Source organism: Oncorhynchus masou, chromosome 22 (genome assembly GCF_036934945.1).
Source record: "Oncorhynchus masou masou isolate Uvic2021 chromosome 22, UVic_Omas_1.1, whole genome shotgun sequence".
In the NCBI taxonomy this organism is placed as follows: domain Eukaryota; kingdom Metazoa; phylum Chordata; class Actinopteri; order Salmoniformes; family Salmonidae; genus Oncorhynchus; species Oncorhynchus masou.
In genome coordinates, this window is record NC_088233.1 from 49,993,314 (window position 1) to 50,020,985 (window position 27,672).

Here is a 27,672-nt window from a genome sequence, read left to right on the forward strand (position 1 = left end):
AGGCTAAAACCAATGTTTCTTGTTCGCCTGTCTGTGTACTGTGCTTGACTGAGTTATTCTCTCAGTCCACGGTTTTCTCTTTTTTTTTGGTCATGTTAGTTTCCAGTTTCCTGCTCTCCTGGTTCACACCAGTTTGCTTAATGATAATTCTTGTTTCCAGATGCACATGAACATCATGACAGTAACGCTAATGCGTTAGTAACAAGCACGGCGAATTAACGTGTACATCCCAAATGCCACCATATTCCCTACATAGTGCACTACTTTTGACCAGTGCCCATAGGGTAGTGCATTATATAGTGTGCCATTTGGCCCACAAACTTGTACTTCACTGTACCTGGCTGTCGAAGCAGCAGAGAACCGCTCTCTGTAAGAATGTGTGCTACACAGGAAAGTGTCTCTTCCAACAAGTCATTAGTGTGGCTTCGTGGCTGTAATAAAAAAAAGGAACAGGTTTACAAGAGCGGATTAGGAGAGCGCAGTGATTCGCAGTGACCCTGTTTCAAGAGGTGACATTACAGAAGACTGTAGTACCCCTCACTGTCTGACACACACACACACAGAGAGAGAGAGAGATAAATAGATCTAAATTGCATTCTGTAGAATTAGAAAGGTATACTGTGGAATAGCGGTTAATGCAGGGTTTCTCTAACTCGGTCCTCAGGACCCCAAGGTTTTTTTTGCCCTAGCACTACACATCTGATTCAAATAATCAAATATAGCCGTGTAGTGTTAGGGCAAAAAACAAAATGTGCACCTCTTGGGGTCCCGAGGACCAAGTTTGGAAAACGGTGGGTTCGTGCCACCACCTACAGCCAGTATCGTCGTGGTTTAGAATCCGGCCCGCTGCCTTCGTGACACACTCTCTGTCTATTTCTGTCCAATAAAAAAACAAATCCTAAAAATTCTATGTAAAAAATTCAATCTTCCATCCTGTGACACTTCATCCATAGAAACATGAATAATTGAACACAGGCTTCATACACATCACGTCACATCTAGAAAAATACATTTATTTTTGTGCATGGATCAAAATGTATTCTGGGCATGGATGCAAGTGCACATAAATGACAAAGGTTTAAGGGTTAAAGGTTAAATGATAAAGGTGGACAGAAAGAGCGGTAGGCTCCCATACAGCTGTTACAGTACAGAGGAACAGTTGAGGAGAATAGAGGGCGATGGAAATCCCAAGCCAGGGTCATATTCAGAAGGTATGAAACCATTTTCAAACAGATTGAGCTATCACCTGGGGGTGTATTCATTACTGCACAACGTAGCAAACTGCTGCAAAACGTTTGGCAATGGAAAAAAGGTTTCCAAAAAAAACAAGAATTTCTATTGGACACATTTAGTTAGATCCTTCCCGTTTGGATCCTGGTGAATACACACCTGAAGTATTCGAGCAGAACTTGTCCTTCATTCCAGGGTGACACCAGGGATCACTGCACTCCACTGCACCTGAACTCCCTCATTGTACGCTTTTCGTCCAAACACTTACGTCAAATGTCATAGGTTCCATGCATGTCAAATGGGTCAGTGGCACAAAGCAGTGAAACAAAGAATAAATAGCACAAAAATCACAAGAAACACTGTTACAATTATTATTGGCTGTTCTCTTGGGAATTGAACTTATAATGCAGAAGGAAAGAAAACAGAAATGATCTACATTTTGCAATTGGGGCAGTCTTTTCAATTCACTCAAGCAAATCTATGAAACGAGCTTTAGATTGAGAGAAACTCAGCATGAACGTTACAGAGATTTCCTTTGAAAGGCATAAACAAGGGAAACTACTTTTTCAATTTTACATGTACTGTACACGAATGACCATTACAAACACCAATCTTTTTTGGAACAAACATTTTGACCCATGTATACTTCCAATAGCCTGTGATAAAATCAAATAAATCCTTAAGTTATCTAGCTAACATATTAACAATCATATATATATCTCTTAATTTAGCTCAGCTTGAATATGCGTTTTTGATTGTTGATTAATATATACTATGCCAATGTCAAGTGTATATTTCTCAAAAATATGGATTTCAAGCTAGCTGGTTAACTGGTTAAGCTAGCTGGTTAACTCAATGATCCTGCTTTCTGGAACATTAAGTGCTACTTAATATACACAGTCATTGTTGATGAAGACCTCAATTGATCACAGATTCACACCACATATGATGAACACATTTGTATTGCTATAAGTTGTGCCATTATAATAGCCACTCTAAATACAGTAACGTATGTGAAAAATATGTGAAAATACTGAAGAGTGGGGTAGTCAGCTGATATAAGTCATAGGTAAAGATGTGTCTGGGATATAAACAGTATACATTAAATGCATGTGAGTGCAAGTGGGAATGTGTGTGTGTGTGTATGTGAGATTGTGTGTGAGACTGTACGTGTGTGTGCTTTTGTGTGTGTATATATGTACACCCCCCCCACACAAACAAACAAACAAACAAACAAACACACACACACACACACACACGTGACCCCATCCCTCTCATCCTCCAACACAAACAGCCCACTCAGGTGAAGAAGTCTTTGGAGATGGCCTCCACGAAGTTTGGCGCTGACATGAGGATGCCGATGGTGCAGAGGATGGTGAACACAGAGAACGCCATCAGGCACAGCCGATCAATCACAGACGCCGCAAACTTCCACTCATTGCACAGCGACTCGTCCTCGTCCTGGCCCCGGAAGCGCTTGGCGATGTAGCGCACCTCTTCCAGGATCTTGGATATGTCGGAGTCCACGGGGCTCGCCACACCCACCCCGGTGCCGCCTGCCATGCTGCCCAAGTTGGGCAGCCCGGCCCCGGGTAGCAGCACCTCCTCGTCCCCTGCCCCCACCAGCCTGGAGCAGATGACGCCAGAGTCGGGGGTGGTGGTGTAGTGCATGCCCTCCATGCCCCGGAAGCCAATGTAGAGCATGTTGCCATTGGTGGGCTGGAGGGTCCCCTGGCTCATACTGAGCTCCACACTGGAGAGGCTGTTGCGCGGATGCTTGTTGTGGCAGGCCAGACGCACACGCTCCTCGCCGGGCCGCTTCATACGCAGGAACCAGGCGCACCAGTTCAGGAGCACCACGCGTGTCTTTGTGGGGAAGTGTGTGTGTGTGTGTGTGTGTGTGTGTGTGTGTGTGTGTGTGTGTGTGTGTGTGTGTGTGTGTGTGTGTGTGTGTGTGTGTGTGTGTGTGTGTGTGTGTGTGTGTGTGTGTGTGTGAGTGAGTGAGTGAGTGAGTGAGTGTGTGTGAGTGAGTGTGTGTATGCGTGTCCGTGTTTGTGTGTTCATGTACACCAGGGGGAGGAGAGACAAGAATAGAATATCAACACCAGAGGAGAGAAACATGCACAGGAGATAATCACTATTGCAAGCATTGTGCATTCGCTCCCAATTCTAACACGGACGCGGACAATTTTAACATGGCTTTTCAGTCCGATTATGGTATACTGTAGCTATACATTTTTTCGAGAAAAAAATATCAGTTGAAAATATTTTTCATATCCTATAGATTTCATTTCCTATCTGCTCCATAAAATACAGATGAAGTCAGAAGTTCACATACATCTTAGCCAAATACATTTAAACTCAGTTTTTCACAATTCCTGACATTTAATCCTAGTAGAATTGCCCTGTCTTAGGTCAGTTAGGATCACCACATTATTTTAAGAATGTGAAATGTCAGAATAATAGTAGAGAATGATTTATTTCAGCTTTTATTTCTTTCATAACATTCCCAGTGGGTCAGAAGTTTACTTACACTCAATTAGTATTTGATGGGTCAAACGTTTCGGGTAGCCTTTCACAAGCTTCCCACAATAAGTTGGGTGAAGTTTGGCCCATTCCTCCTGACAGAGCTGGTGTAACGGAGTCAGGTTCATAGGCCACCTTGCTCGCACACGCTTTTTCAGTTCTGCCCACAAATATTCTACAGGTTTGAGGTCAGGGCTTTGTGATGGCCACTCCAATACCTTGACTTTGTTGTCCTTAAACCATTTTGCCACAACTTTGGAAGTATGCTTGGGGTCATTGTCCATTTGGAAGACCCATTTGCGACCAGGCTTTAACTTCCTGACTGATGTCTTGAGATGTTGCTTCAATATATCCACATTTCCGTCCTCATGATGCCATCTATTTTGTGAAGTGCCTCAGATCCTCCCGCAGCAAAGCACCCCCACAAGATGATGCTGCCACCCCCGTGCTTCACGGTTTGGATGGTGTTTTTCAGCTTGCAAGCCTCCCCCTTATTCCTCCAAACATAACGATGGTCATTATGGCCAAACAGTTCTAATTTCTTTTCATCAGACCAGAGGACATTTCTCCAAAAAGTACGATATTTGTCCCCATGTGCAGTTGCAAACCGTAGTCTGGCTTTTTATGGTAGTTTTGGAGCAGTGGCTTCTTCCTTGCTGAGTGGCCTTTCAGGTTGTTTCGATATACGACTCGTTTTACTGTGGATATAGATACTTTTGTACATGTTTACTCCAGCATCTTCACAAGGTCCTTTGCTGTTGTTCTGGGATTGATTTGCACATCTCGCACCAAAGTATGTTCATCCCTAGGAGACAGAACAAGTCTCCTTCCTGAGCGGTATGACGGCTGTGTGGTCCCATGGTGTTTATAGTTCAGAAAACATATGACAACACACTCGGTACATAATAAATTAGTATTCCTGCTCTAGAAAAAGTGTTGGAATAACCTCTGGTAACCTGCCGATATAATGGCTTACATCTTGATATTAGCATGTATGGACCCTTATCATGTCTAATAAGGCTTATAATTGCATCATCCAAATTTTCCAAAGTTCTGTGCTCTCTCCACTCCCTTCCATCTGCCCTTCAAGCCTGGCCAGCAGTCTCTCCTCCCCTCCCCTCTTTTTCAAATCACATTGGCATTCCTCTCACGCCAATACTCAAACTGCCCACTAACCCTGACTAACACACACACCTCAGAGCAAGGAGCAGCCGCTGATCCGCTGATGTAGAACCCTTAACCTTCAGGTCCAATTCTACCTTAATGGAATGTCAGCATTTGGAATTCCGAGTGTATCCGGCGTTCCAAGTGAATGCAGAACGCGGAAATGAGCGGACATGGACTTACCCACTTTGGCATTTTGGCTCCGTCCGGGTCATGATGGTGGTACTGGAGGACCAGGACGGTGGCGATGACGGACAGGCCCACGATGACCATGGTGGTGGCAAAGTACTGGGCTGGAATAAAAACAAATAAATAAATAAATCGAGAGAGTGAGAGACTAACTCTGAGGAATCATAGGGGATTATATACTATGGCAGGAGACCAAGGGCACATTCAGTTAATATATGCCACAGATCACATGCTTTTATCCAAAGCGACTTCCAGTACAGTGAATGCATACATAGTATGTGTATGTGATCCCTTAGGGAATTGGACCCTGGCATTACTTGTGCCATGCTGTTACCAACTGAGCCACACAGCGGGAGGTTTACTTTCTTGTATACTGATGTATGCCCCGAAAAAGAGCCTCTCAGAGATGAGCATCTGAACCGTGCCTGGTGTTCAGTCGGTCGCAGTGTTCAGAATGTTGACGATGGTAATGTAGCTAATAAAGGATGTCTGCAGAAAATACAACATATCTATCTCTAATCTCTCTGAACGCTACGGCAAGGCTGCGGGGCCGACTATGCAACACGGGGTGCAATTTCGAAATTTGGTAGTGCAAATGTTCCCCAAATATGTCAGTCAATGACAGACATAGTATGATAAGGTTTAGAGCCGCCCTGGCAAGCTGAATATGTTCCTCAAGGCAGAGACCAAACGGGCCATCATATCATGTTAGGGGGGGGGGGGGATCTGGCCTCTCTTTATTGGATAGCTTGAAGATACTGTGGAAGCAATTGGGTGGCATGCAGGGAAATAGCTGAGATGAGGATATCAATATGTTTAAGAATATAAATATCCGCCATTGGTAAAAATATGATGGTCATTGGGCTTGAACTGCAGATTCATTAGCGGAAAAGATTACACATCCATTGCTCAATATCAATACATTAATCAAATTATAAAAATTAGACTGCAATCTATGCTAACTGCAAACTATACTCCCATGCGGGACTGCAATCAACGTCAAGTCTCTATTCTTTCATTTGCTTGTCAAATGAATCCATTGACCCATTTGCTTGCCAATCTGACTGCCTGCCACTTGAGCGCAGAGGTCTCAGATGCTAAATAGTCAGGGTTGTTCTATTCATTTGGGCACAGCGTAGTAAAATGTTTTGCAATGGAAAACAAAAAATGTAATTTATTCATGACCAAGTTCAGGTAGTCCCTCGCTGTCTCAGTATGTTTTCCCTCCATTTGGTGCTTATAAATACACCCCAAGTTTCATGGGTGAGTGATCGCACTTATATCTCGTCAGTCCAACCGATGAATGACCTAGTGTATTCTGTAGCGTCACGGTCTGTGACAAATGAGGTGCCACCCAGTTTCACTTTAAAGGAGCGTGTGTCACTTGTTCTGTTTCATCAGCTCTTTCTACCTCAGTCACTGAGGGCCGGTTCGTCTTACCAATGCGGTGACACAGAGGGGACAGATGGATAGACGAAAGGAATGAATGGATGACTGGAAAGAACAGATGGCTGGAGAAACAGACAGACGAGAAAATGGATAGATGGAGTAGGGTGAGGATGAAGGTCTCCCTGAGCACTTACCTATGAGAGGAACAGAGTCCGAGGTGGCCGGCATGATCTCGGCTACCAAGAGCATGAAGACAGTTAGAGAGAGCAGCACAGTGATACCTGGAGAAAGGAAGAAAAAGAGGGAGAGACAGACAGACCATTAGAAGACAGAACCTACTGTACATCACCAGGCATGCTGTTATCATGTTAAGGTATCCTAGTGATTAGCATGTTATCATAGTGATTATCACATTATCACAGTGGTTATCGTGTTATCAAAGTGATTATCGTGTTATCATAGTGATTATTATGTTATCACCATGCCATCATAGAGCTTATCTGTACTATAGTTATTATCATGTTATCATAGTCATTATTGTGGTTTATGTAAAAGAGAGAGACATTTTATTTTCAACCATTTTGCAACCAATGTACAAATTAGAAGAAAAGGGTAGCTCATTCATTAGAAGTGAACTTAGAAAGGCTGAATGTAAATGGAAGGCCTGTAAAACTTCAAGTGTTCTACGAGATTATGAAGGATCTGATGAGAACTTACTTGTTGCGGTTAAAGATGCAAACTACTTCTCTACCCTGATCTCCCAAAATGTCTGTTTAAGACAATCTTTATTTAACTAGGCAAATCAGTTAAGAACAAAGTTTTATTTGCAATGACTGCCTACCCCGGTCTAACTCGGACGACGATGGGCCAATTGTACGCCGCCCGATGTGATACAGCCTGGATCCAAACCATGGACTGTAATGACTCCTCTTGCTTGAATCGCCCTGCCAATGCATTGTTGTTCTTCTCGGAACATGTTTTAAAATTATATTTCAACATTTGAGGTAGACTATATATTCACACCGGTAATAAACCTGAGTGCACATATATTGAAATCATTTGCTTTTATTTTTATTTTACTGGGCTGATGGAGCCTGCATCAGATGGTCAGTTTGATTAATTATGTTGGCTTGCAAAGTGATGTGTAATTTCTTTTGAAATCCAGCCAGTGTGGGGATATGCAACATTTTTCATTTTTATTCACCCACAACCTGCATTCAGAATGACTGCCAGGGTAGGGGAGACTAAGATATCAGACTACCTAAAGCATCTAAACTGGAACAATCATTTCAGTAACTTTTGCAATAAGTCCAAGTAATAGATTGGAATATTTTAGAACAATTTATGTTATTTATATTTCAGTAGTCTAAAGTGAATTAATCAATCAATGCACATGCAAAAACATAGATATTGAAACAAACAATTCAAAAATCAAACCTGCAAAATAACATGCTGGGAAATAAGATAATGAAGGGCATGGTTTTGGTTCAACTCTGGTTATTAACACCAACACTGGGGTTCTTCTACATCACTGAGAGTTATTTTAACTCCTGAATCAACACTAGAAATGTTACACTGAAATTCAACACCAGTTAACACTGGCCAATTTGCTGTGTTCTATGAAAGGGACACATCTGCAGGTCTCCATACATTTCAAGAACCTTTTCGAATTCTTTAGACTGTAGATGCACCATTAAGAACCCCCCCCCACACTTAGCTCAAAGGTTGTTTATTGGAATAGAGTTCTCCAAGGAACCTTAAGAAAAAGAACCATTTAAGAACCTTGTTTTTTTCAGTGTACCGTGGGTGAGGACTCACCAGCAGCACACTTCCCAAAGTTTTCTAATGAACTCTGAGGATCAATAAAGCCAGGCGATCCAAGGATCAAGATGGATAGAGCGCTTTCCTCTCATTAACCACTACTGTATTCTTCGATGCAGCCAATCGATACATTTTTATACAGACACAAATGGAAACACACATGCATGCAGACACACACTATCTTGTGGAATCACTTGGGAAAATGTTACTTGCAGTTTGACTCCGAGTTTCAAGTCAGTTCATTGCCAGCAGATATTGATTTCAGACCATAAGTCATCCAGTGAATCAGGAGGTGGGAGGGGGAGACGTGGCTCAAGTAGTTAATTGAAGCATCTTGAAAATGTAGTTTTCTATAATACTGTCTCAATAGGCTCCACATTAACTATGAGCATAATAAATTGTTTAGGGATGAGCCATGTGTATGTGCCAGATAATATCGAACAATAAGCTATTTTTATGCCACATCTTATTTTTACATACAGTGCCCTCAAAGTATTCACACCCCTCGATTTAAAAAAAATGTTACAGCCTTTTAAAATGGATTAAATTGAGATGTTTTTGTGACCAGCCTACACACAATACCACATTATGTCAAAGTGGAATTAGGTTGTCATTTCTTTCATTTAATTACAAATGAAAAGTTGAAACGTCTCGAGTCAATAAGTATTATTTGTTTAACTAGGCAAGTCAGTTAAGAATAAATTCTTATTGACAATGACGGCCTACCCCAGCCAAACCCGGGCGACGCTGGGCCAATTGTACGCCGCCCGATGGGACTCCCAATCACGGCCGGATGTGATACAGCCTGGATCCGAACCAGGGACTGTAGTGACGGCTCTTGCACTGAGATGCAGTGCCTTAGACCCCTGCGCCACTCGGGAGCCTGAGATAAGGCAAGTAAGTTCAGGAGTAAAAATGTGCTTAACAAGTCACGTAATACCTTGCATGCACTCACTCTGTGTGCAATAATAGTGTTTAACATGATTTTGGAATTACTACCTTATCTCTGTACCCCACACATACAATTATCTGTAAGGTCCCTCAGTCGAGCAGTGAATTTCACACACAGATTCAACCACAAAGACCAGGGAGATTTTCCAATGCCTCATAAAGAAAGGAACCTACTAGTAGATGGGTAAAAAAAAGCAGATATTGAATATCCCTTTGAGCATGGCGAATATATTAAATACACTTTGGATGGTGTATCAATACACCCAGTCACTACAAAGATCCAGGTGTCTTTCCTAACTCAGTTGCCGGAGAGGAAAGAAACCACTCAGGAATTTTACCACGAGGCCAATGGTGACTTTAAAACAGTTACAAAGTTGAATGGCTGTGATAGGAGAAAACTGAGGATGGATCAACATTGTACTTACTCCACAATAATTGACAGAGCGAAAAGAAGGAAGCCTGTTAATAATAAAACAATTTCTCCAAAACATGAATCCTGTTTTCAACAAGGCACTAAAATAATACTGCAAAACACTTTTTTTGTCCTGAATACAAAGTGTTCAACACATTACGGAGTACCACTCTCCATATTTTCAAGCATAGTGGTGGCTGTATTATGTTATGGGTATGGTTGTAATCGTTAATGACTGGGGTGTTTTCAGGATAAAATAAATAAATAGAATAGAGCTAAGTAGAGGCAAAATACTAGAGGAAACCCTGTTTCAGTATGATTTCCTAGTTACAGTTTTGACTTGAGTCTTCTTAAAAATGTATGAAAATGATTGTCTAACAATGATCAACAACCAATTTGACAGAGCTTGAAGAATTGTGAAAAGAATAATGGGCGAAAGTTGCGCAATCCAGGTGTGGAAAGCTCTTAAAGACTTACCTCAGAAAGTCTCACAAATGTATAAATGCTGCCAAAGGTGCTTCTACAATGTATTGATTCAGGGGTGTGAATACTTTAAGTAAATTAGATTTCATTTTCAATAAATTAGCAAATCTTTCTAATTTCTAACATTTATATTGTTTGCTCAGCCACGTTTCTTACTCTGAAAACTAGAAGCATCTAAAAGTACCTGTAAATAGTATTTGTCATCAATTGTACGATAACATACTGTAGATGTGGTTTGTTGCATACAACAAGAAAAAAACACACCCATGTTAAAACACCTATATACTATGCATAGAATTGGAATATTAATCATATTATTATGGTCCTACGTAGTTGAACTCATTCTGGCAGTAGGCTGCTTCATACACACACACACACGGGACTCACAAAAAGACAAAACACACAATCATCTCCAGGTCTCTCTGGGTAGGCAAGAGAGAGCATTTCCAGTTCACCTGGTCTGAGGATCCAGCCAAAGCTCAAGCCCAGTCATGCACGCAGACAGGCATACAGGCAGCCCGCAGCCACAGCCCAGCTACAGCCAGAAGCATAGAGGTCTTGGGGGACTGGCTCCTGCAGCGCTGCTCTAACAGATGCACCCTGCAAATATCTGGCCCCCCTCTGCCATCACTGGGAAGACTGGGCGCTAGTCTGGGCAGTGCCCATAGGCAGTGGCTAAATGTGTTGTGTCTTGTGCACTGTAGTTTTTTGGGGGGGTTACAGGCTAGGTACTGTAACTACCTATAGCATATAGATGCAGCTTAAGCATGTCACAAGCTATCTGTGTGAGGATAACATGTGCTCTTTTAACTCAGTTTGGCAGTGTGTGTATGCCTGTGTGTGTGTATTACTGTAGGTAGGGATCTGTGCACTGCCAGTCCACCTAAATTAATCAAAGTGGATGAATGAATTCAGATGCAGCCAAGTCAACTGGCATGAATAATGTATTTAGGCCTACCTTTTCAAAATTGCTTTTTGCTTTTGTTTCAGGTAAACTGCAGACATGCCCATCAGTCAAAATGGCATAGGATGAATTATACAGAGACATCTATATGTAAAAACCTTCACATACATAAACATCTCTACTGTATATAAAGTTTGGTTCTGTAATAAACAGTATATTCATGCAGAGTGAAATCTGATAAATTATGGGTGAAATAAATATTTTTCTTCCGACATGTAGACAGAGTGGGTTGCCCGGTCAGTGAAGGGACGGCGTTTAGTTGCCCTAAAATTAGCATAGATTGAACGCCAGTCAAGAGTGTGCACTTTACAAACCTACTTCCCTCATACGCACGGACACAAACACACAACGAATATTCAGCGACACCACACATTGGGCACACAAACTTTCCGTATTTTTCTCACGCATTTGTGATAGAAAGCAACAGAGCAAACCATAACAGTAGGGTACAACTGCTGTCTAAAAACGCCTGTTTCATCACAAGAAGAAAAGCATACCCTTGTGCTCTGCCTCATGGTATTTAGTCATGTACCTTACCAACACCGCTCACACACACACACACACACACACACACACACACACACACACACACACACACACACACACACACACACACACACACACACACACACACACACACACACACACACACACACACACACACACACACACACACACACACACACACACACGCACCCACACGCACCCACACGCACCCTCACACACCCTCACACACCCTCACACACCCTCACACACACGCACCCTCCCCAGTCTCACCCAATGAGATCTTCTCTCCAGAGTCCGCGGGCAGCAGGAAAACGAGCAGGGCCAGGGTGGAGATGAGGACACAGGGGATGAGCAGGTTGAGGCCGTAGTAGAGGGTGCGTCTACGCATCACCACCGTGAAGGTCACGTCAGGGTAAGGCTCCTTACAGCAGTCATAGAAACGCTCGTTCCGCCGTCCGGGGACCTCTGCATCACACACACAGACAGAGAATTACAGTATAGGCACACATATGCATCCTTATTATATACACAGATGTTTACTTTTATACTATCTTATACCATGGAATTGTTGAATACTTGTTTCTGATTTGCTGGAAGTGCATTCTAGAGTGCGCATTATGTCCCTATTACCCACGGTACAATTGAACGGTATAATTTAATATCTGTGAAGTTCATTCTTACATGTTCTATGTTTGAGCTGCTTTGAAAGCAAAAGTCGAGCTGAAAACATTACTGGCTTTGTTGAATTTGATTTTTATAACAGCAAGCAAGCTAGGATGAAGGTTTGGTTAGCTAAGGTAGCAAGTCTGTTTGGTTCCCAAAGGAACCACGTTAGCTGTCTAGCTAGCTAGTAAACTTGCTAGCTACTTCCGTGGATGTTGTTGTGAACAGTCCTCTTACATGCTTTACTACTCTTATGATCTTTAGAACACTGGTTTTGATTATCTATATGCCCATATAGGAGGGAATCATAGAGTATGTTGATGGTGAAATGGCCAGATTACTTCCTGCGATTTCTATTATGTGAGGCCTCAATGCTCCATTGGTTGGTCTCCTAAGGACACATTCCTCACTCTCTTGCTCCATCATCTCGTTGTTTCTCCATCTCTCCCGCTCCATTTCTTCATTTCCGTCTCTCGGAAGCACATGGATGTGTTTTGGCTCCCCAGGGAGCGATGAACAGGCCTTTGTTAATCATTAGCTCCCAACATGACTCCTCCGTCTATGTAAAATAGAGACAGCCAAGGTCTCCTAGACCATTCCATTTATGGAGGGTGAGGGCGGGCACAAACATCACCTAATAGAACCATTCCATCAGCGGTGGTAAAAGCCTCATGTGTTTTTCGTGTCATTCCCATTCTGAATAGTGCTCTGCATGCGAAAGAAACATCAGGGTAAGGCAGCAGTCAGGGAAACCGAAATGCCAATTGCTCGTCACACTTTGTTGCGCTTGATTTGCCCCCCACCCCCCCCCCCCCAGGTGCAACGAGCTCCATGGAAGCGTCTGCCAACCCACCCCTACAGGGGGTTCACTAAATAACAGCAGGACAGTTTTAATTGCTGTTGAATAAATGTAGGAACATAATAATTGTTATGTAAATCCAGTTCCATTCCTCAACAACCAGATGTCTTTAGAGGCATCAAAGCCATTGGTCTTTGAATATTAGTTCAGAAGTGGCTGCTTGCTGCTTTCTATTTTTTATTACAATGAATGTGAATCCTCAGAGCTGCCCTAGTTTGCACACTATGTCCAGCATAGATCTTACATACAGGGAACTGTGTGATATTTGAAATAGTAATCATAGAACCAAACCTCAGACTTCTTCAAGCATAATCCACATTTAGTCATTTCTTTATCATCTCTTGACTCTGTGCTTTCTATGGCTCTCTGCCATTCGGGACTGAACTTACCCACAAGGTCCCACTCTCCATTAGCAATGTATCCAGTCACATCCGCCTCTATCATCTGCAGGTCTAAAGACCAGCCCCCGTACGTCCACGAGCCAAACTTGAGGTCACAGCGCTGGACATCAAAGGGAAACCAGCGCACGTCGATGTAGCATGTGCTCTTGAAGATTCCTAAGCAGCAAATTTGCTTAATTGTATAAACTGTTACCGAAGCAATACATCAATAAATGGTAAACAGAATGGAAGGATGGGATGAAAGAGGGATATTAATAAGAATTCCCCCTCATTATAAGGGGGCCAACAACGGAGCCCTGGGGAACTCCAAACTGTTGATATGAGAGGGGGAGAAGAAGCAAGAGCCAAACCAGCCTGAGCATGATGGATTGGCACAGGGCTCTTTGATTTACATGCCCTGGATCCCCCACAAAACAAAATGGCAGAAAAATGTCATTTATTCCCAATCTCTAAGCGTCTGCACAGCGTTTCCGCAGTAGCCATTCTGCCTTTGTTGGATTACTTTTCCCTGCAATAAGGGTCTCTCTGGACATTTGTGAATGGCCTATTTGACTGAATTAGTTAGTCGTTGATAGTAGGTCGGCTGTCATGTTTTGTATAGCCCCCTCTTTCCGTCCATCCAGACTCCAAAGTAATTAATGTCCGCTGTCTATCGTGATGCAGCTGTTTGTGGCTCTATTGATTTCTGTCAGTTACAACTCTGTGTTTTTCTCTAATTCCTGCAGTCAGCTGGAGGGAGATACTCAGACAGGGTGCAATTTGCGATCACCTTCCTTTACACGTAGGTACTGCTGGTCCCCTGTTGGTGACATACTGTCGGGGACTTGTATGTCTACATCCCGGAGGTTACATTACTGGGTCAGAGAAGATGGGGTCAAACTAGGTGGTAGGGTAGACATGGGAGAGGGTTGTGACAGCTTATAGAGACATTACCCCCCGCATCCAATTTCCACATCTCAGTCACTGCCTCGTTCATAACTCTGAGATGAATCAATGCCTGTCGTAATGACATTCATAAAGGTCATAAAGCTGATTTACGGACTGATTTGCAGATAGGGAGCTATTTGACTACACTGCACTCCATATCTCGACGGAGACCATGTGTCAGCCAGCCCCACTCGACACACACCCACAGTGGTTCACATGTCTTCTAATTCGGCATGGCGTTTGTAGAATCTAGTTAATCAGCTCTGCATGACTTAATCCATTAGGTTTGGGAGGTTCATCATCACAGGCACCACTGGCTTTGTTTGTGGGAGCAGAAAAAAAACAAAATGAGTAGCGGAAGCATGGAACGAACACAGAGTGATTGCATCATCATTCAGATCCATAACTTTTCATGGCTGCTTTTATTGGCCCAGAGGGACCTCTCTGTCCAATTTGACCTTGCTTATTTCCTGACCTCAATACCATTTTGACACAAATTCCAGGCCCACTGATATATACCAGTGAAGGCTTTTGCAGGGAGAATAAGGAGAATGGACCTCCCCCTGTGATCTAGGATAAGTTAAGGAGGCTTACCTGGGGGGAGATACTGGCAGTAGCCAGTGGAGTTGACTAGGACGTTGGTGTGGAAGGTGGCGTCAAACCTCTCGTCAGCGCTGAGCATTTGGACACAGATTAGCAGTTAGCATCCATCAGTGCTTTATTTGCAAATAAAATCTAACCTTGTAGCTTTAGTGGGAAAACAAGACCGTAAAGAGCTCAGCAGAGCTGGGGTGTCACTGCCGGCGCAAGGGCTGTGTAAATCATAGTTACTCAGCATAGTGCAAAACAAATAGCATAGACCAGGGATCATCAACGAGACTCAGCCGTGGGCCAATTTTTTCTTGAGAGGATGGTCAGGGGTCCGGAAGATAAATACAAATAATTTGTAGACGGCAAATTTACCGCAAGAAGCCCAAACAGATATAAAATTAGACTAAAACATAATAATTTCAAACCTTGCTTACATGTGTATACGATCCCATATATCTAGAGAGCTATTATGTGTGAGAATACATGCAGCTGATTTGCTGGTGTTTTTTACAGTCTTTTATGTCTAACAATAGAAAACATTGGGGGACAAATAAAATCCCGCCAGTTCTGGAACCCTGGCATAGACTAACACACTGTACACACACACACACTGTACACACACACTGTACACACACACTGTACACACACACACACACACACACACACACACACACACACACACACACTACTGAAGAAGTTGCATTAGAATGTGAATGAGCAGAGTCGAGCATGTGCAGATTAAGCAGGCTCAGCTGCTTCACAGACGGCCCATACACAAAGAAATGACAACGACAGACAAACACACACACACAAACAAATCAAGAGCTGCACAGTGCCCCCCCCACTTTGATAATGTATCAGTCTGTGCTTCTCTCCAACATAAATCCATGTTACTCCAGCTAGCTGTAGCACTGCAAGATACAGTCACAGCAGTGCAGATGAAAGTATCTCTTCATAAAAAAGATAAGCCTACCAGCATCTGACTCAGACAGTAACCATTCACCTTTCCTATTTACTCATACGTTTATTTGAGAGAAATGTGTCACCTGTATCTGATCTGCAAAATATACGTTTGATGGTCTACACAGGAAAAACATTTCAGTAAGAACACTGTGTGCTAATTAAAAAGTTCCTCTACAACGTCTCCACATTCTTCAGGGTCTCAATGTTCTCTGCCTCTGATATCGCCCCCGCTCGTTACACTACTGAAATCAACACATTGGACAAGTTATTGGAGCTTATCTTTGATCGGGCCTCCTTCTCTAAATGCAAATGGAGCTCTGCTGCATTCCTGATGCTCTCCATAACAATTGCTCAGTATAAGGAAGCATATCCAGACTAGCCTCGGCTGCTAGCGTAGGCACTCTCGTCACATTGATGTTTTTAACAAAGAAATATAAATCATGACAGGCACATAAGCTATTTTTACTATTTTTTGATGTACTTAACATATTATGGCTCTGATATAAGATGCAACACATTCAGTTCGCTGAATAGTCATTGTGTTGAATGAATGGCATCGAATGAAGACAAACAACACCACACACACACACAAGTGCATCAAATGGACGATGGTTCACCTTCTCTTAAATCCAAATTCTAACAGTAAATGTTACTGGCTAGCTCGCCGACACACTGAATTAATCCCACAATACAGTACCATGATGTATGAGTAGTGTTTACGTACCTGTTGTAGAGGAGAATGTCAGGCCTCCATATCTGGGTGTCAGGGAACCTGACATTGGTAACTCCAGGGTAGTCTGTGGTGTTCCACTGCAGGTAGTAGTCAGTCCAGTACTAGGAGAACACACAGATAGGTTAGGAAACACTGGAGGAAGTTCATAAAAAGACTTAACACTAATGTGTTATAATCAAGTGTGTTATTTACCCATTGTAAGAGATTGACACATACAAGTGTTGTGAGACATGGTCCAGGTTAACTACATAATATTTTGCACCAGGTGCAATAGGGTTCAGTTAAACAATAAGGCCAGAAGCGGAGTGCCTGAATACAGCCCTTAGCCATGGTATATTGGCCATTTCCCCCCAAAAAACAACATGCCTCAATAATAATAATAATAATAACTGGTTACCAACATAAATAGAAAAATAAACAAGTATTTTTGCATCATACCCGTGGTTGTCTGATATACACACAGATTAAATTATTTCTTCACCTTGTGTTATTCTCCTTCTTATGACTTTAATTTGGCATTTTTGTTTTAAATTCTTTGGTCAATTTCCTCTGGGAGAAAAACTGTTTAACTGTGAACTTGGTACAAATGCTCAGTATATCTGGACCTAATTATCTGCCCACAGGGTAACTGTATAAGGTTACCTACCTAATGAACAGAGAGAGGCATACAGAAAAGTACAAATTCCCAATGACTGTGAAACATCCGTGTTAAATATCTATGCACTCTGAACGGCTGGTCAGGCATGGAGAGGTATATTATTAGACTTGAGCGGTCTGCCCAGACCTCGTATTTCCACCGAATGACCTCACACAGAAGACAAGCCTATAACTCTGGCTTCTTCCTCCCCAAATGGAGTACATTTTTTGAGCAGCACGCCACAACCCCACTCTGGCGAGCCTCTCTCAGTTATGTTGGAGGCTCACTGACTCGCTCTCTCTTTCTCTAGTCATTATCTCTAATTAAATAATTACCTTCTGACAATGGACTCATCCTCATAAATATTCCCTGGCAAAGGACAGGTACGCTTAATTTACTTTCGATGAGAGGAGTCCAAATTGGACGACATAAGTGGGTCATTTATATGGACTTATCTTGTGGCAGAAGGTATTGTTTCATCACAGTGGCTAACCAGCTTTAGGAGAGTTATGTATGGGGAGTGGAATCCAAAGAAATCGAAGTGAATACCTCTGTGTGAATGATCTCTGTTCACTCAAAAGTGTTCCTTAACTCCCACATGTAAATAAATGTTTTGCTGTCAGAAATATGGCACGCAGTAAATATGCACAATAAATTACCAGAGAGGAGGCATCTGCTGGGGATGGGAATTCACGCTGTAGATCATATTTTTCTCTTGTGGGCTATTTATGCAAGTTCAATCATTCCCTCTGCCGGCATGAAACCTTTAAAGAGCCGCGGTAACGGATGTTGACATTTGAAAAATACCCACAGCTCGGGGCATAGAGACATCTCTCCCCTCAAAATACAGACTTCCAGCACCAGAGCCTGGGCGGATCGCTTTCCAAAACATTGAGAGAGGGAGCAAGGAAATTCATTGAGCCCTTAAAATCAAATTAAGCTAAAAGACTACTTTGCACTGGAGGCAATTTAACAAACAAAATGTGCTGGAGAAAAGGTATGGCTGAGCCTGAGGGGATGAAACCACCTTCCTCACTGGATGAAGAGTGTGAGACGTTAGGAAGGGATTAGTTGCTTCTCTAAATTTTAAGCACAACTTTCGTTAAGAGACCGTGAGAATTCTGGGAATTCACAATACTGATAAGAAAGCTCATTAAATTTGAGCAGCTGTATGAAATGGGTTTAAGAAAACTTGTTTACATACAGTATTTGTATTCATGTCTTTACTGTACTGTTTTGTCATTATGCATATACTTAAAAACCAATACTATTATTATAAAAGTAGCTTCTAACTGATAATAATCTGCTACAATGTCCTTTATGTGAACTGGAAAAAGCACAAGTCTTCCACCCCATCACTGCCAAAGGTGCAAAAGGAACCAGGCTTTTGAGAATGCTCTGCCATGTCAATGTCTGTCTGTTAACAACATACAATTGTATTGTCATTCTTTGTTTAGAATGAAAAGCGCGCGTTAGTATAAAAAAAGAAGCACCCATCAAAAAAATACATTCGGTCTGAGCTTTAGCAATGACACTGGCTTTTTCCAAAGGGGACTTGAGTTCACAAAATGGCCGAGTGGAGTAGTGTACCACATAATAATGTGTGCGTGACACCATTCAGAAAGAAAAAAAAACTCAGGGAAGGTTATAGATGACTTCCTTCAAAAATGTATTCAAACTGACACCATATTGACAAGACAAGCCTGACAGAGCCTTTCAACTCCACATGGAGTGTCTAAATGGGAAATGCAGTATTAGTAGAAGCAGAGCGAGCATCGCGCCTCCTTTTTCGCTGTTGAGGGAGTTAAAAAAAAATATATATAATAATTATCCGACAGCTATTTATCTAGGTCAAATACTAGGGTTTGGGAGAATCCAATTCATGTAGATACTTTGGGAGCCAAGTTGAATGTAAAAAAAATAAAAATAAATATAATTTGGCTAAAGGCTTTTCACGAGTCCATCTAGGCACTGTCTAGGCACTTTCCCTTTGGCACTCGCCAGCCCATCTGCAATGGTCTGTGAGAGCATGGTTTAATTTTCTTAATGTAGTGGCACTCCCCAGTGAGGGTTGGGAATGGAGCTGAGGGCCAGTTTGTCAAGGATGAGGGGGATAGGATGGGGAGGGGTGTCGGGGGAAGTTTTTGGGATAAAGGTCAGAGCTGACAGACACATCCATCAAGCTTGTTAGGTGTAGTAGATCCTCAAAGGACGTTCTTGAGCATGACCCTTGAAATTCTGCACATTTACTGTTGCTTGGTAATTGAGGAGCATTAGTAGAGTTCATTGATATACAGGGGGGCCTAACTGTGACTCGATTAAGGAGGACTGATGATCACAAAAGACACTGCCCGGGAGAAGGAACGGGGGTGATGGGAGGACAAGTGTCTTGATATGAACCTCTGTCTGTTTTGACGCATATCTTCACATGTAACATACTCTTAGACTTGAGTGATGAATGATGAAAGAACTCACCAGCTGTAACCAGATGTTGGTCGTCAGGACCTGGTTCTTCTCATCCTGTAAACATGCAAACACAATCAATGTCTGTCACCAACCAATGCTAGAAAATATTCTAATTTGTCGCTCCACCTGCCACACTTAATAAAAGTCTTGCTGGAACAGGACTTTTCGCTAGCTTGTAATTCGTCTTAGATATGGCCACTTGCCGATAAAGGGCAAATGACTATGAATAACGTCACTTTGATAAATGCCCTGCATTTGAAATCCTCTCACCAGCAGGTAGCAAAACATGTAGCTATCGCATCTGCGTAACAACACCACCAAGCGTTTCTAATAAAAGACACACGCTGCTCCAAAGCAAAAGGTTGAGGTGAAAAGACCTGAGGTAAATGTTGTTTAAAAGTGGGAAGGTTATTGGTCTGTGGGTGCTGGGCGGTGGGTAATGCAGCATACTTAAACTTTTAGCAGTGGATGCATATCATTTCTTTTCCTGTTTATGGGCAAATGCTGCAGCCGCCGCAGACCCCAGCTGTTGGCATTGGAGTTCCAGGAAGGCTCAACTGTGTGGCTCCATAAATGGTCACTGGCCAATTACAGTAGCTGCAAACATGAACCTCATGCTCACGGACTCACAGACTAATTTGCTTGTTTTTTTGAACTTTTTCAAAGTATATTTGTTTACAAATTTTGTTTTTTTCTCCCCCTCACAATATATTATATGTAATGATCTTAAATCATCCTTGTAATATTGTATAATCATGGACGCAATGTGCTCTGTACCCTAAAATGTGATTTAGCTAGCAGGAAAATGGGAGCAGGCATGTGTAGTGAATTGTGACTAATGTTTCCCAATCCAGCAGGGCTCCCACTGCACGAAATAGGGTCTCATTTAATCCCAACGCAGCACACAGCTGGAGTCCCCCCCCCCCAAAACACAATCTCCACCAACAACAGAGTAGAAATGGTGAAACAAAGAATGAAACAAAGAATGACAATGAAATATTCAGTGTAGCTATTTACTAGGGATAGGCAACTGTTCTCGAGGGCCCCTGTTACAAAGATGAATGTAATAGCCGGTGTTAATACATTAACCGTTGTTACAGCCCGTGTGCAGACTTTTGTTCCAGCTCAGCACAAAACACACCTTTCAACTAATTGTGGTATTTGTAGTTGTTTATCATTTAAAACTGTGTATTAGAGATGGGTGGGAACAAAAGCCTGCACACACTGTGGCCTTTACAAGACTTACAGTGCTATTAGGAAAGAAGCAGCAAGAGTAGTATCGTAGAGAACAGTAGGCATGAAAAGTTGAAATAAGATTGTTAAAAATCACTCACTAATGTCACATTTGTCAAAATGCTCTGCCTGGGAAACACGCTCCCTTCCAATTCCGTCTCTGATATTATGGTAAGTGATCATTTCAGCACATTCACAATTCTCTGCCTGTGCTTTCCTCCCATCTCGATTATAGATCTACAGTACGCACAGACAGTTCCATAGAACCAGTATGATATACACTCCACCCAGGGAGGCTGTTTCTGACACAACAGTAGGATTTTGGCCAAAACAGTATGCTCATGATCGGGTGGATTCAAATCCCTCAACTACTGCTACTTTGCCACAAATCCTCCCTTTCCTCTTTTTTAAAAATCTCCTCAATAACAAATACGTAGATACTTTGAAAAACAGTGGTATTCTGTGGAGCCAGGGAACGTCGGGGTTGTCAGATGCTGGGTGTAATGGTGGAGAGATGAGGGCCACCGTATGTTGTTTCAGCTCCCCTGCTGGCAGTGCCCTGGCAGGGGGGAGTGCATCAGACACACAGGGGGGGAAAAGGTCTGCTGCCTCTCTCAGCAGCACTGTGGGTGAGCTGAGCACCGACCGGGAAACACAGCCGCACAGGGAGCCTTGTTAATGTGGCTCACACATCCTATCACAGGGAGGGTGTGTATGTGTGTGTTTGATATCATCTCTAGTGCTTCAGAGGGGAGATCTGATATATCCATCACTATGTGTTACGGTGATGTTGTCAGTGTTTCTTTCATTGCGTGCTTACAGTGTGTGTGGGTTGATAAATGGCTCATCAGACTCACCACATCCATGATCTGCATGAGGCTGAAGCTGAAGTGTACGGTGAGCGAGTGGGAGTCATTGAACACGGGACGCTCCAGAGGGTTGTAGTTTCGCATCAGGTCCTTGTACAGTCTGCGCTGGTGCTGTCCCTGTAGAGACACTAGGGGCCATTCATGCCCGCACACACACACACGTCAAAGACACTGACATCCCACATCACCCACAGGTTGCAACCCTTACATTTTTTTGCATTTTGTATGTTACGGTCTGGAAAAATAAATAAAAGCTAAACCAAATGTAAATCAAAACTAGACATTGAACTGTATGTATTCTGTGCCCAAATGGACAGAGATCTGATAAAATTCCAACTCCGAAGAACTTTGTAAAACAGTATAATAGAAAGCATTTATTTTTGTAGTGCCAATTTTTCACACATTCAAGTCAAGGCTTTAAGATACAACATACATTTTTTAATTTGATACTGGTGTGCAATTTCATACAAAGTAATACAACTATAAATAAGGCAAACAAAATAATCTCTATTGTCTGTTTTTGAACCCCATCCGGTCTCATCTGCTTCACATATCTGGAGACACATCAATCTGTCTCTATCAGCTCAAACGGCAACTATCACCTCAAACGGCAAGGTAGTGCAGTCCGGAAAAACAACCTGGTGTCAGAGCATTTCCTATTATTCTGTACGTAAATTTTAACATTCTATTTAGTATGATATGTTATGGTTCGTATGGTATGTATTCATTTGTGGATGTCCATCATACATTTTGTATATGTTCCGAATTTGCAAAACTTACAATATGTTATGAATTTACAAAACATATGATATGTTACAAATTCCAATTTGTTGTGGCTAACATTAGCTAGGTGGCTAACGTTGATGTTAGCTAGGTAGGAATTAGGTTAAAGGGTTAAGGTTAGGGGAAGGGTTATCTAAAAGGGTTAGGGTTAGGGGAAGGGTTAGCTAACATGCTAAGTAGTTGCAAAGTAGCAGGTAATGAAAAGCAGCTAATTATCTAAAGTTGTCCGTGATGAGATTCAAACACGCAACTTTTGGGTTGCTAGTCATTTGCGTTATATGCTCACCTATCCACCACTCCTTGCCTTAAGTAAAATTCTGTCTTGTGTAACCACACCAAATGTAACATATCACAAATCTTGGCTTTACTGTACTGTTACGTCTAGTCTATGAGATCAGGTTGGGGAAAAAAAATACCAAAATAGTCAAAATACATCCTCATCATTTACCTTTGAAACTGAGTTTTCCACTTCATTGCTGATCAGAAGATCTGCACCCTTCAGTTTCCACTTGTTTGCTCTAAGAGGCGTAAATTGTACCTGCTGATGCACTACATGACCAAAAGTATGTGGACTCCTGCTCGTCAAACATCTCATTCCAAAATCATGGGCATGAATATGGAATTGGTCCCCCCTTTGCTGCCATAACAGACTCCACTCTTCTGGGAATGCTTTACACTAGATGTTGGAACATTGTTGCGGGGAGTTGCTTCCATTTAGCCACAAGAACATTAGTGAGGTCAGGCACTGATTTTGTGTGATTAGGCCTGGCTCGCAGTTGGCGTTCCAATTCATACCAAAGGTGTTCAATGGGGTTGAGGACAGGGCTCTTTGCAGGCCAGTCAAATTCTTCCACACCGATCTCAACAAACCATTTCTGTATGGGATCTTACTTTGTGCACAGGGGCATTGTCATGCTGAAACAGGAAAGGGCCTTTCACAAACTGTTGCCACAAAGTTGGAAGCACAGAATAGTCTAGAATGTCATTGTATGCTGTAGTGTTAAGATTCGGGCTAGATCCAGATTTCCCTGGATATAGCCCGAACCATTAAAAATACCAGACCATTATTCTTCATGGTGATCTAAGGTTTGTGTGCGGCTGCTCGACCATAGAAATCCATTTCATGAAGCTCTCTGTTCTGTGAGCTTGTGTGGCCTACCACTTTGCGGCAGAGCCGCTGTTGCTCGTAGACGTTTGCACCTCACAATAACAGCGCTTACATTTACGCAGGGCAGCTCTAGCAGGGCAGAAATGAGAAAAAATGACTTGTTGGAAAGCTGGCATCCTATGACCACGCCACATTGAAAGTCACTGAGCTCTTCAGTAAGGCCATTCTACTGCCAATGTTTGTCTATAGAGTTTGCATGACTGTATGCTCGATTGTATACACCTGTCAACAACAGATGTGGCTGAAATAGAAGAATTTTAAGGGTTGTCCACATACTTTTGTGTATATAGTGTATGGTATGAAGTTGGAATAATACTGTGACTTTGTGAAAATGATGTCAATGCCGTTTTAGTGTAAGAGTTGTTTGAAAAGACTGTTTTGGTAGGATGGAGTCTTGGCTTGCCTGGTGACATCATCAGGTTGTAAATTGGTTAACAGACCAATAAGAAAGAGAGTTCCAAACCTTCTCTGCTAGTTTTCAGTTTTCCCCTCCCCACTCAGACCACCCCCAGACTCCCAGTCCTAGCCAAAGTCTTGCTTAGAAGCAATTTTTTATCATTTTGATTGAAAACAATCATAGAACGGTACTTCATTGTTACGTAGAAATGGGATCAAAACAGCTACATTGGACCTTTAAAAGCATTTTTGTGGTAGAAGTTTACTTTTTTTTTACTCAAGTGTAGTCAGATGCCCTGTCATTTTCCCTGTTGCAAATACATTAATTCATTCAAGCTTTCCTAAGATCCTGTTTCTGGTTGTTGTGGTCCTTCAAAAACTGCAGTCCGTGTTAAAAGAAAAAAAAATGGTTCTGCAACTCTATTTTTTTTCTTCTTTCTGAATTTGAAGACTTGCTGTTGTGGTGAAAGGGAGGAACTCATAAGGAATTAGAATGTTTTAGGGTATTATGTGGGGAGAGAAATATAATGGTGCACCGAGTGATGACAGCTCTTTAAAATAATATTTTGTGGTAGTTGAAGAACTATGTAGAACAATAGGTTTGTATGTAAACCTACTTATAACAAGCTGTAGTTCTAATCAATAAATAAAATATTTAGGCAAACCGTGATCACCATTTCAGCTTGAATAGAGGTGAAGTAGAGGAAGAAGTCATACCCTCTAAGTTTCTGTCTAACCTGTTGGGAAACTGGTCAGAAGTTTGAAAGAAAAGAAAAGCAGAAAGGCAAAATACTTTAGCGTGAGCCCTACCCATGTCAGCGTCATTCAGGCCCTACTCTACCCGGGCCCGATTGCTCAACATGAAATTACAAATACAGTAACAAATACAGCAACTTTCTCCATTAGTAGCGGATTCTCTCTCGTCTGTCCGTCTCTCCCTACACTGCCCCACGCACTCCAATGCGTGTGTGAGTATCCATGGCAACATTCCGTTTGGGCTGTTCAATGAAGAGACATGACAGAGCGGTTAGCTGACGCTAGCTAGCTACTTTTTTGGCACTCTGAGAAACAGCTGTAACTTTTGATTGGTAGAAGATTATTCTGATTCCAAATGTAAAAAGCTGAGAAGTAGACGAAGGTGTCTAAATCGACATTTGTGTCTAAAGTGATGGGAAAGTGGTCGAAATGTCAGTTATTTGTAAAAAATTGTTAAATCATTTGTTCATGCGGTTACTAATATTGTTAGATTGGTATAATATATTTTAATATCGATTTCAGATCGATAGTAAACTTTTTGTGTAAATTGTTGGAAAAGTGGCCAAAGTAGATGATTTGTGTGAATAGAACAGAATGTTGGGAATCATGACGTCACAATGGGCCCTTATGGTGCCGGAAATCCCATGAAAGTCGGAGGACAAAAAAGCTTATTAAAAAAAGAGGAGATCCAAAAAAGTTGTATGCAAGCAACTCAAACCAGACCAGTTTGCACTTTTTAAAGTTTGAACGGCGTTTTTAGCTTATGACCAATTAGCATGTTTTAAAGTTTGAACGGCGTTTTTAGCTTAAACAGTATAAGAGGAGTAGTGTGTTAAATAATAATAGTAGTAATAATAAGTATGTAACTTATGTCTAAGATTTAAGTGGGGACTCTTGCTACAAGGCGCACTGTTTCATGTACAAAGTGTACACAGGTGAGGGACCTTGTCCTTGATGCTGTTAATGGCCGAATAATGGCTGGCCCGCCACGAAGATAAATCTATGTCGATGTAGGCTAAAACAATGTCAGAAAGCTACACTTCTAAGTTTCTCATATAACCGAATCAAGGCTAACCCTCTCTGTAATTGACAAAGCCCTCTCTGTAATTGACAATGCACATCTAACCCACGGTTTCAAAATCTCACTATAATAACATTATGATGACACATGCACAGCGTTGCCTACCGTGAAACAAGCAGACGATGGTAAGTAAATAAAGGGTAAAAATCCGAGCCTCCATTGCATGACAGACCAAATGTGCCTCCTATGATAGCCTAGACTATGTGACAGTTCCGAGACCACTGTTATACAGTCACCGGTAAATTAAAAAACGCCAAAAAGTCACCGGGCATCCCAGACAACGCCTGGCAAACGGTTGAAAATAGTTGATAACGAGGCTTGACATGCGAAGATACGGATTTGTACTTGTGCTCCGGGGGGGGGGGGGGGGGTTGGCCGGGTGCTCTTCCTTGAAGCCCTCCAAAATGAAAATGCGAATCGCGACACTAAACTCACATGTCTGTGACAGAACGAGTCATGCTGTCCTTGCAGAGGCAAATCATCGAATAACCGCACTGGCAGCTAATATTTCGAGGAGGCAAACAGTAGGAGAGTGTGACAATCATTCACTGGGAATTATTAACATAATGTCTATTGAATATGATTATGACTAGATTACATATGTTTATGCAAAAACGCACAAACACTGCATCACCTGTAGATTTAGCTAATAATATGGCAAAAATGATGGTGAGAGAAAAGTAAATAATAAGGCGGATGAATTAACCCACAAGCCTCAAATGTATCCTTTATGAAGTGAAAGAAGCCACTGTACTGGGCTGTTAATTAAAATGACTACCTGTAAAAAGACGATGTGTAAAGGAAACAATTACATTTAAAGTGTGAGGCACCATCTGACGAATAATACTTTATTATCTCTATTCCATACTTTAAAAATGAGGTAGAAGTACAGAATGTTCATTTTGTATCTAATCAGAACCATGGACAGCTCTTAGTCTCCCCCAGAGATCAGCTTGTAGAACCTTTCTCTCACAGAGAAGATTCTAGAACCTTTGAAGATAGGCCTGGTTCAATCTTCTCTGTACCAGAGGGACCATTTTCCAGATAATCAAACCAAGTGTGTTTGATAATTGGAAGTTGGGGGTATCCAGTTTCTTAGTCTACCCAGCAGCAGCCTCCCGCTGGTTACAAACACAGTTTCATCCTAAAAACTGAAAATTAAAACATGCTTTGAAACACTAGATCAGTCTAAACTATAATACATTGTTTGCATTACTTTACATCTATTAACTGTGTTACAGCAGCATTATGAAAGTATGTTTTCATACAGGTACATGTCTGAAATGATCTTATGACTGTGGTAGCTACTCTAAAATCAAACAATTAGATGGGGAACAGGTGAAATACTCTCTACTTCTGAGATAGTGGTAGCTCCAGAAGTGTTATACACTAATCCAGTATCCAGTAACAAAAAAAAACATCTGGATAGTTACAATCCAAATATAAATACCTTATTTATGTGCAGTTATATACTTAATATATTAAAGGTGCAAATAGATTGGTCAATGTG

At 42.0% G+C, this 27,672-nt stretch overlaps 1 protein-coding gene across 1 annotated transcript; it reads right to left on the bottom strand.

Moving 5' to 3' along the window:
• Positions 1-992: 992 nt before the first annotated feature.
• On the bottom strand, positions 993-26,509 carry LOC135509648 (neuronal acetylcholine receptor subunit alpha-7-like). The gene is made up of 10 exons (XM_064930485.1): positions 26,268-26,509; positions 21,967-22,106; positions 19,886-19,930; positions 16,765-16,874; positions 15,081-15,160; positions 13,548-13,715; positions 11,907-12,101; positions 6,693-6,779; positions 5,104-5,213; positions 993-3,096 (listed from the first exon to the last, which is right to left on the bottom strand). Exons 1-10 carry the CDS (start codon positions 26,320-26,322, stop codon positions 2,530-2,532), a joined length of 1,557 nt encoding a protein of 518 aa, XP_064786557.1. The 5' UTR covers positions 26,323-26,509; the 3' UTR covers positions 993-2,529.
• Between the last annotated feature and the right edge of the window lie 1,163 nt (positions 26,510-27,672).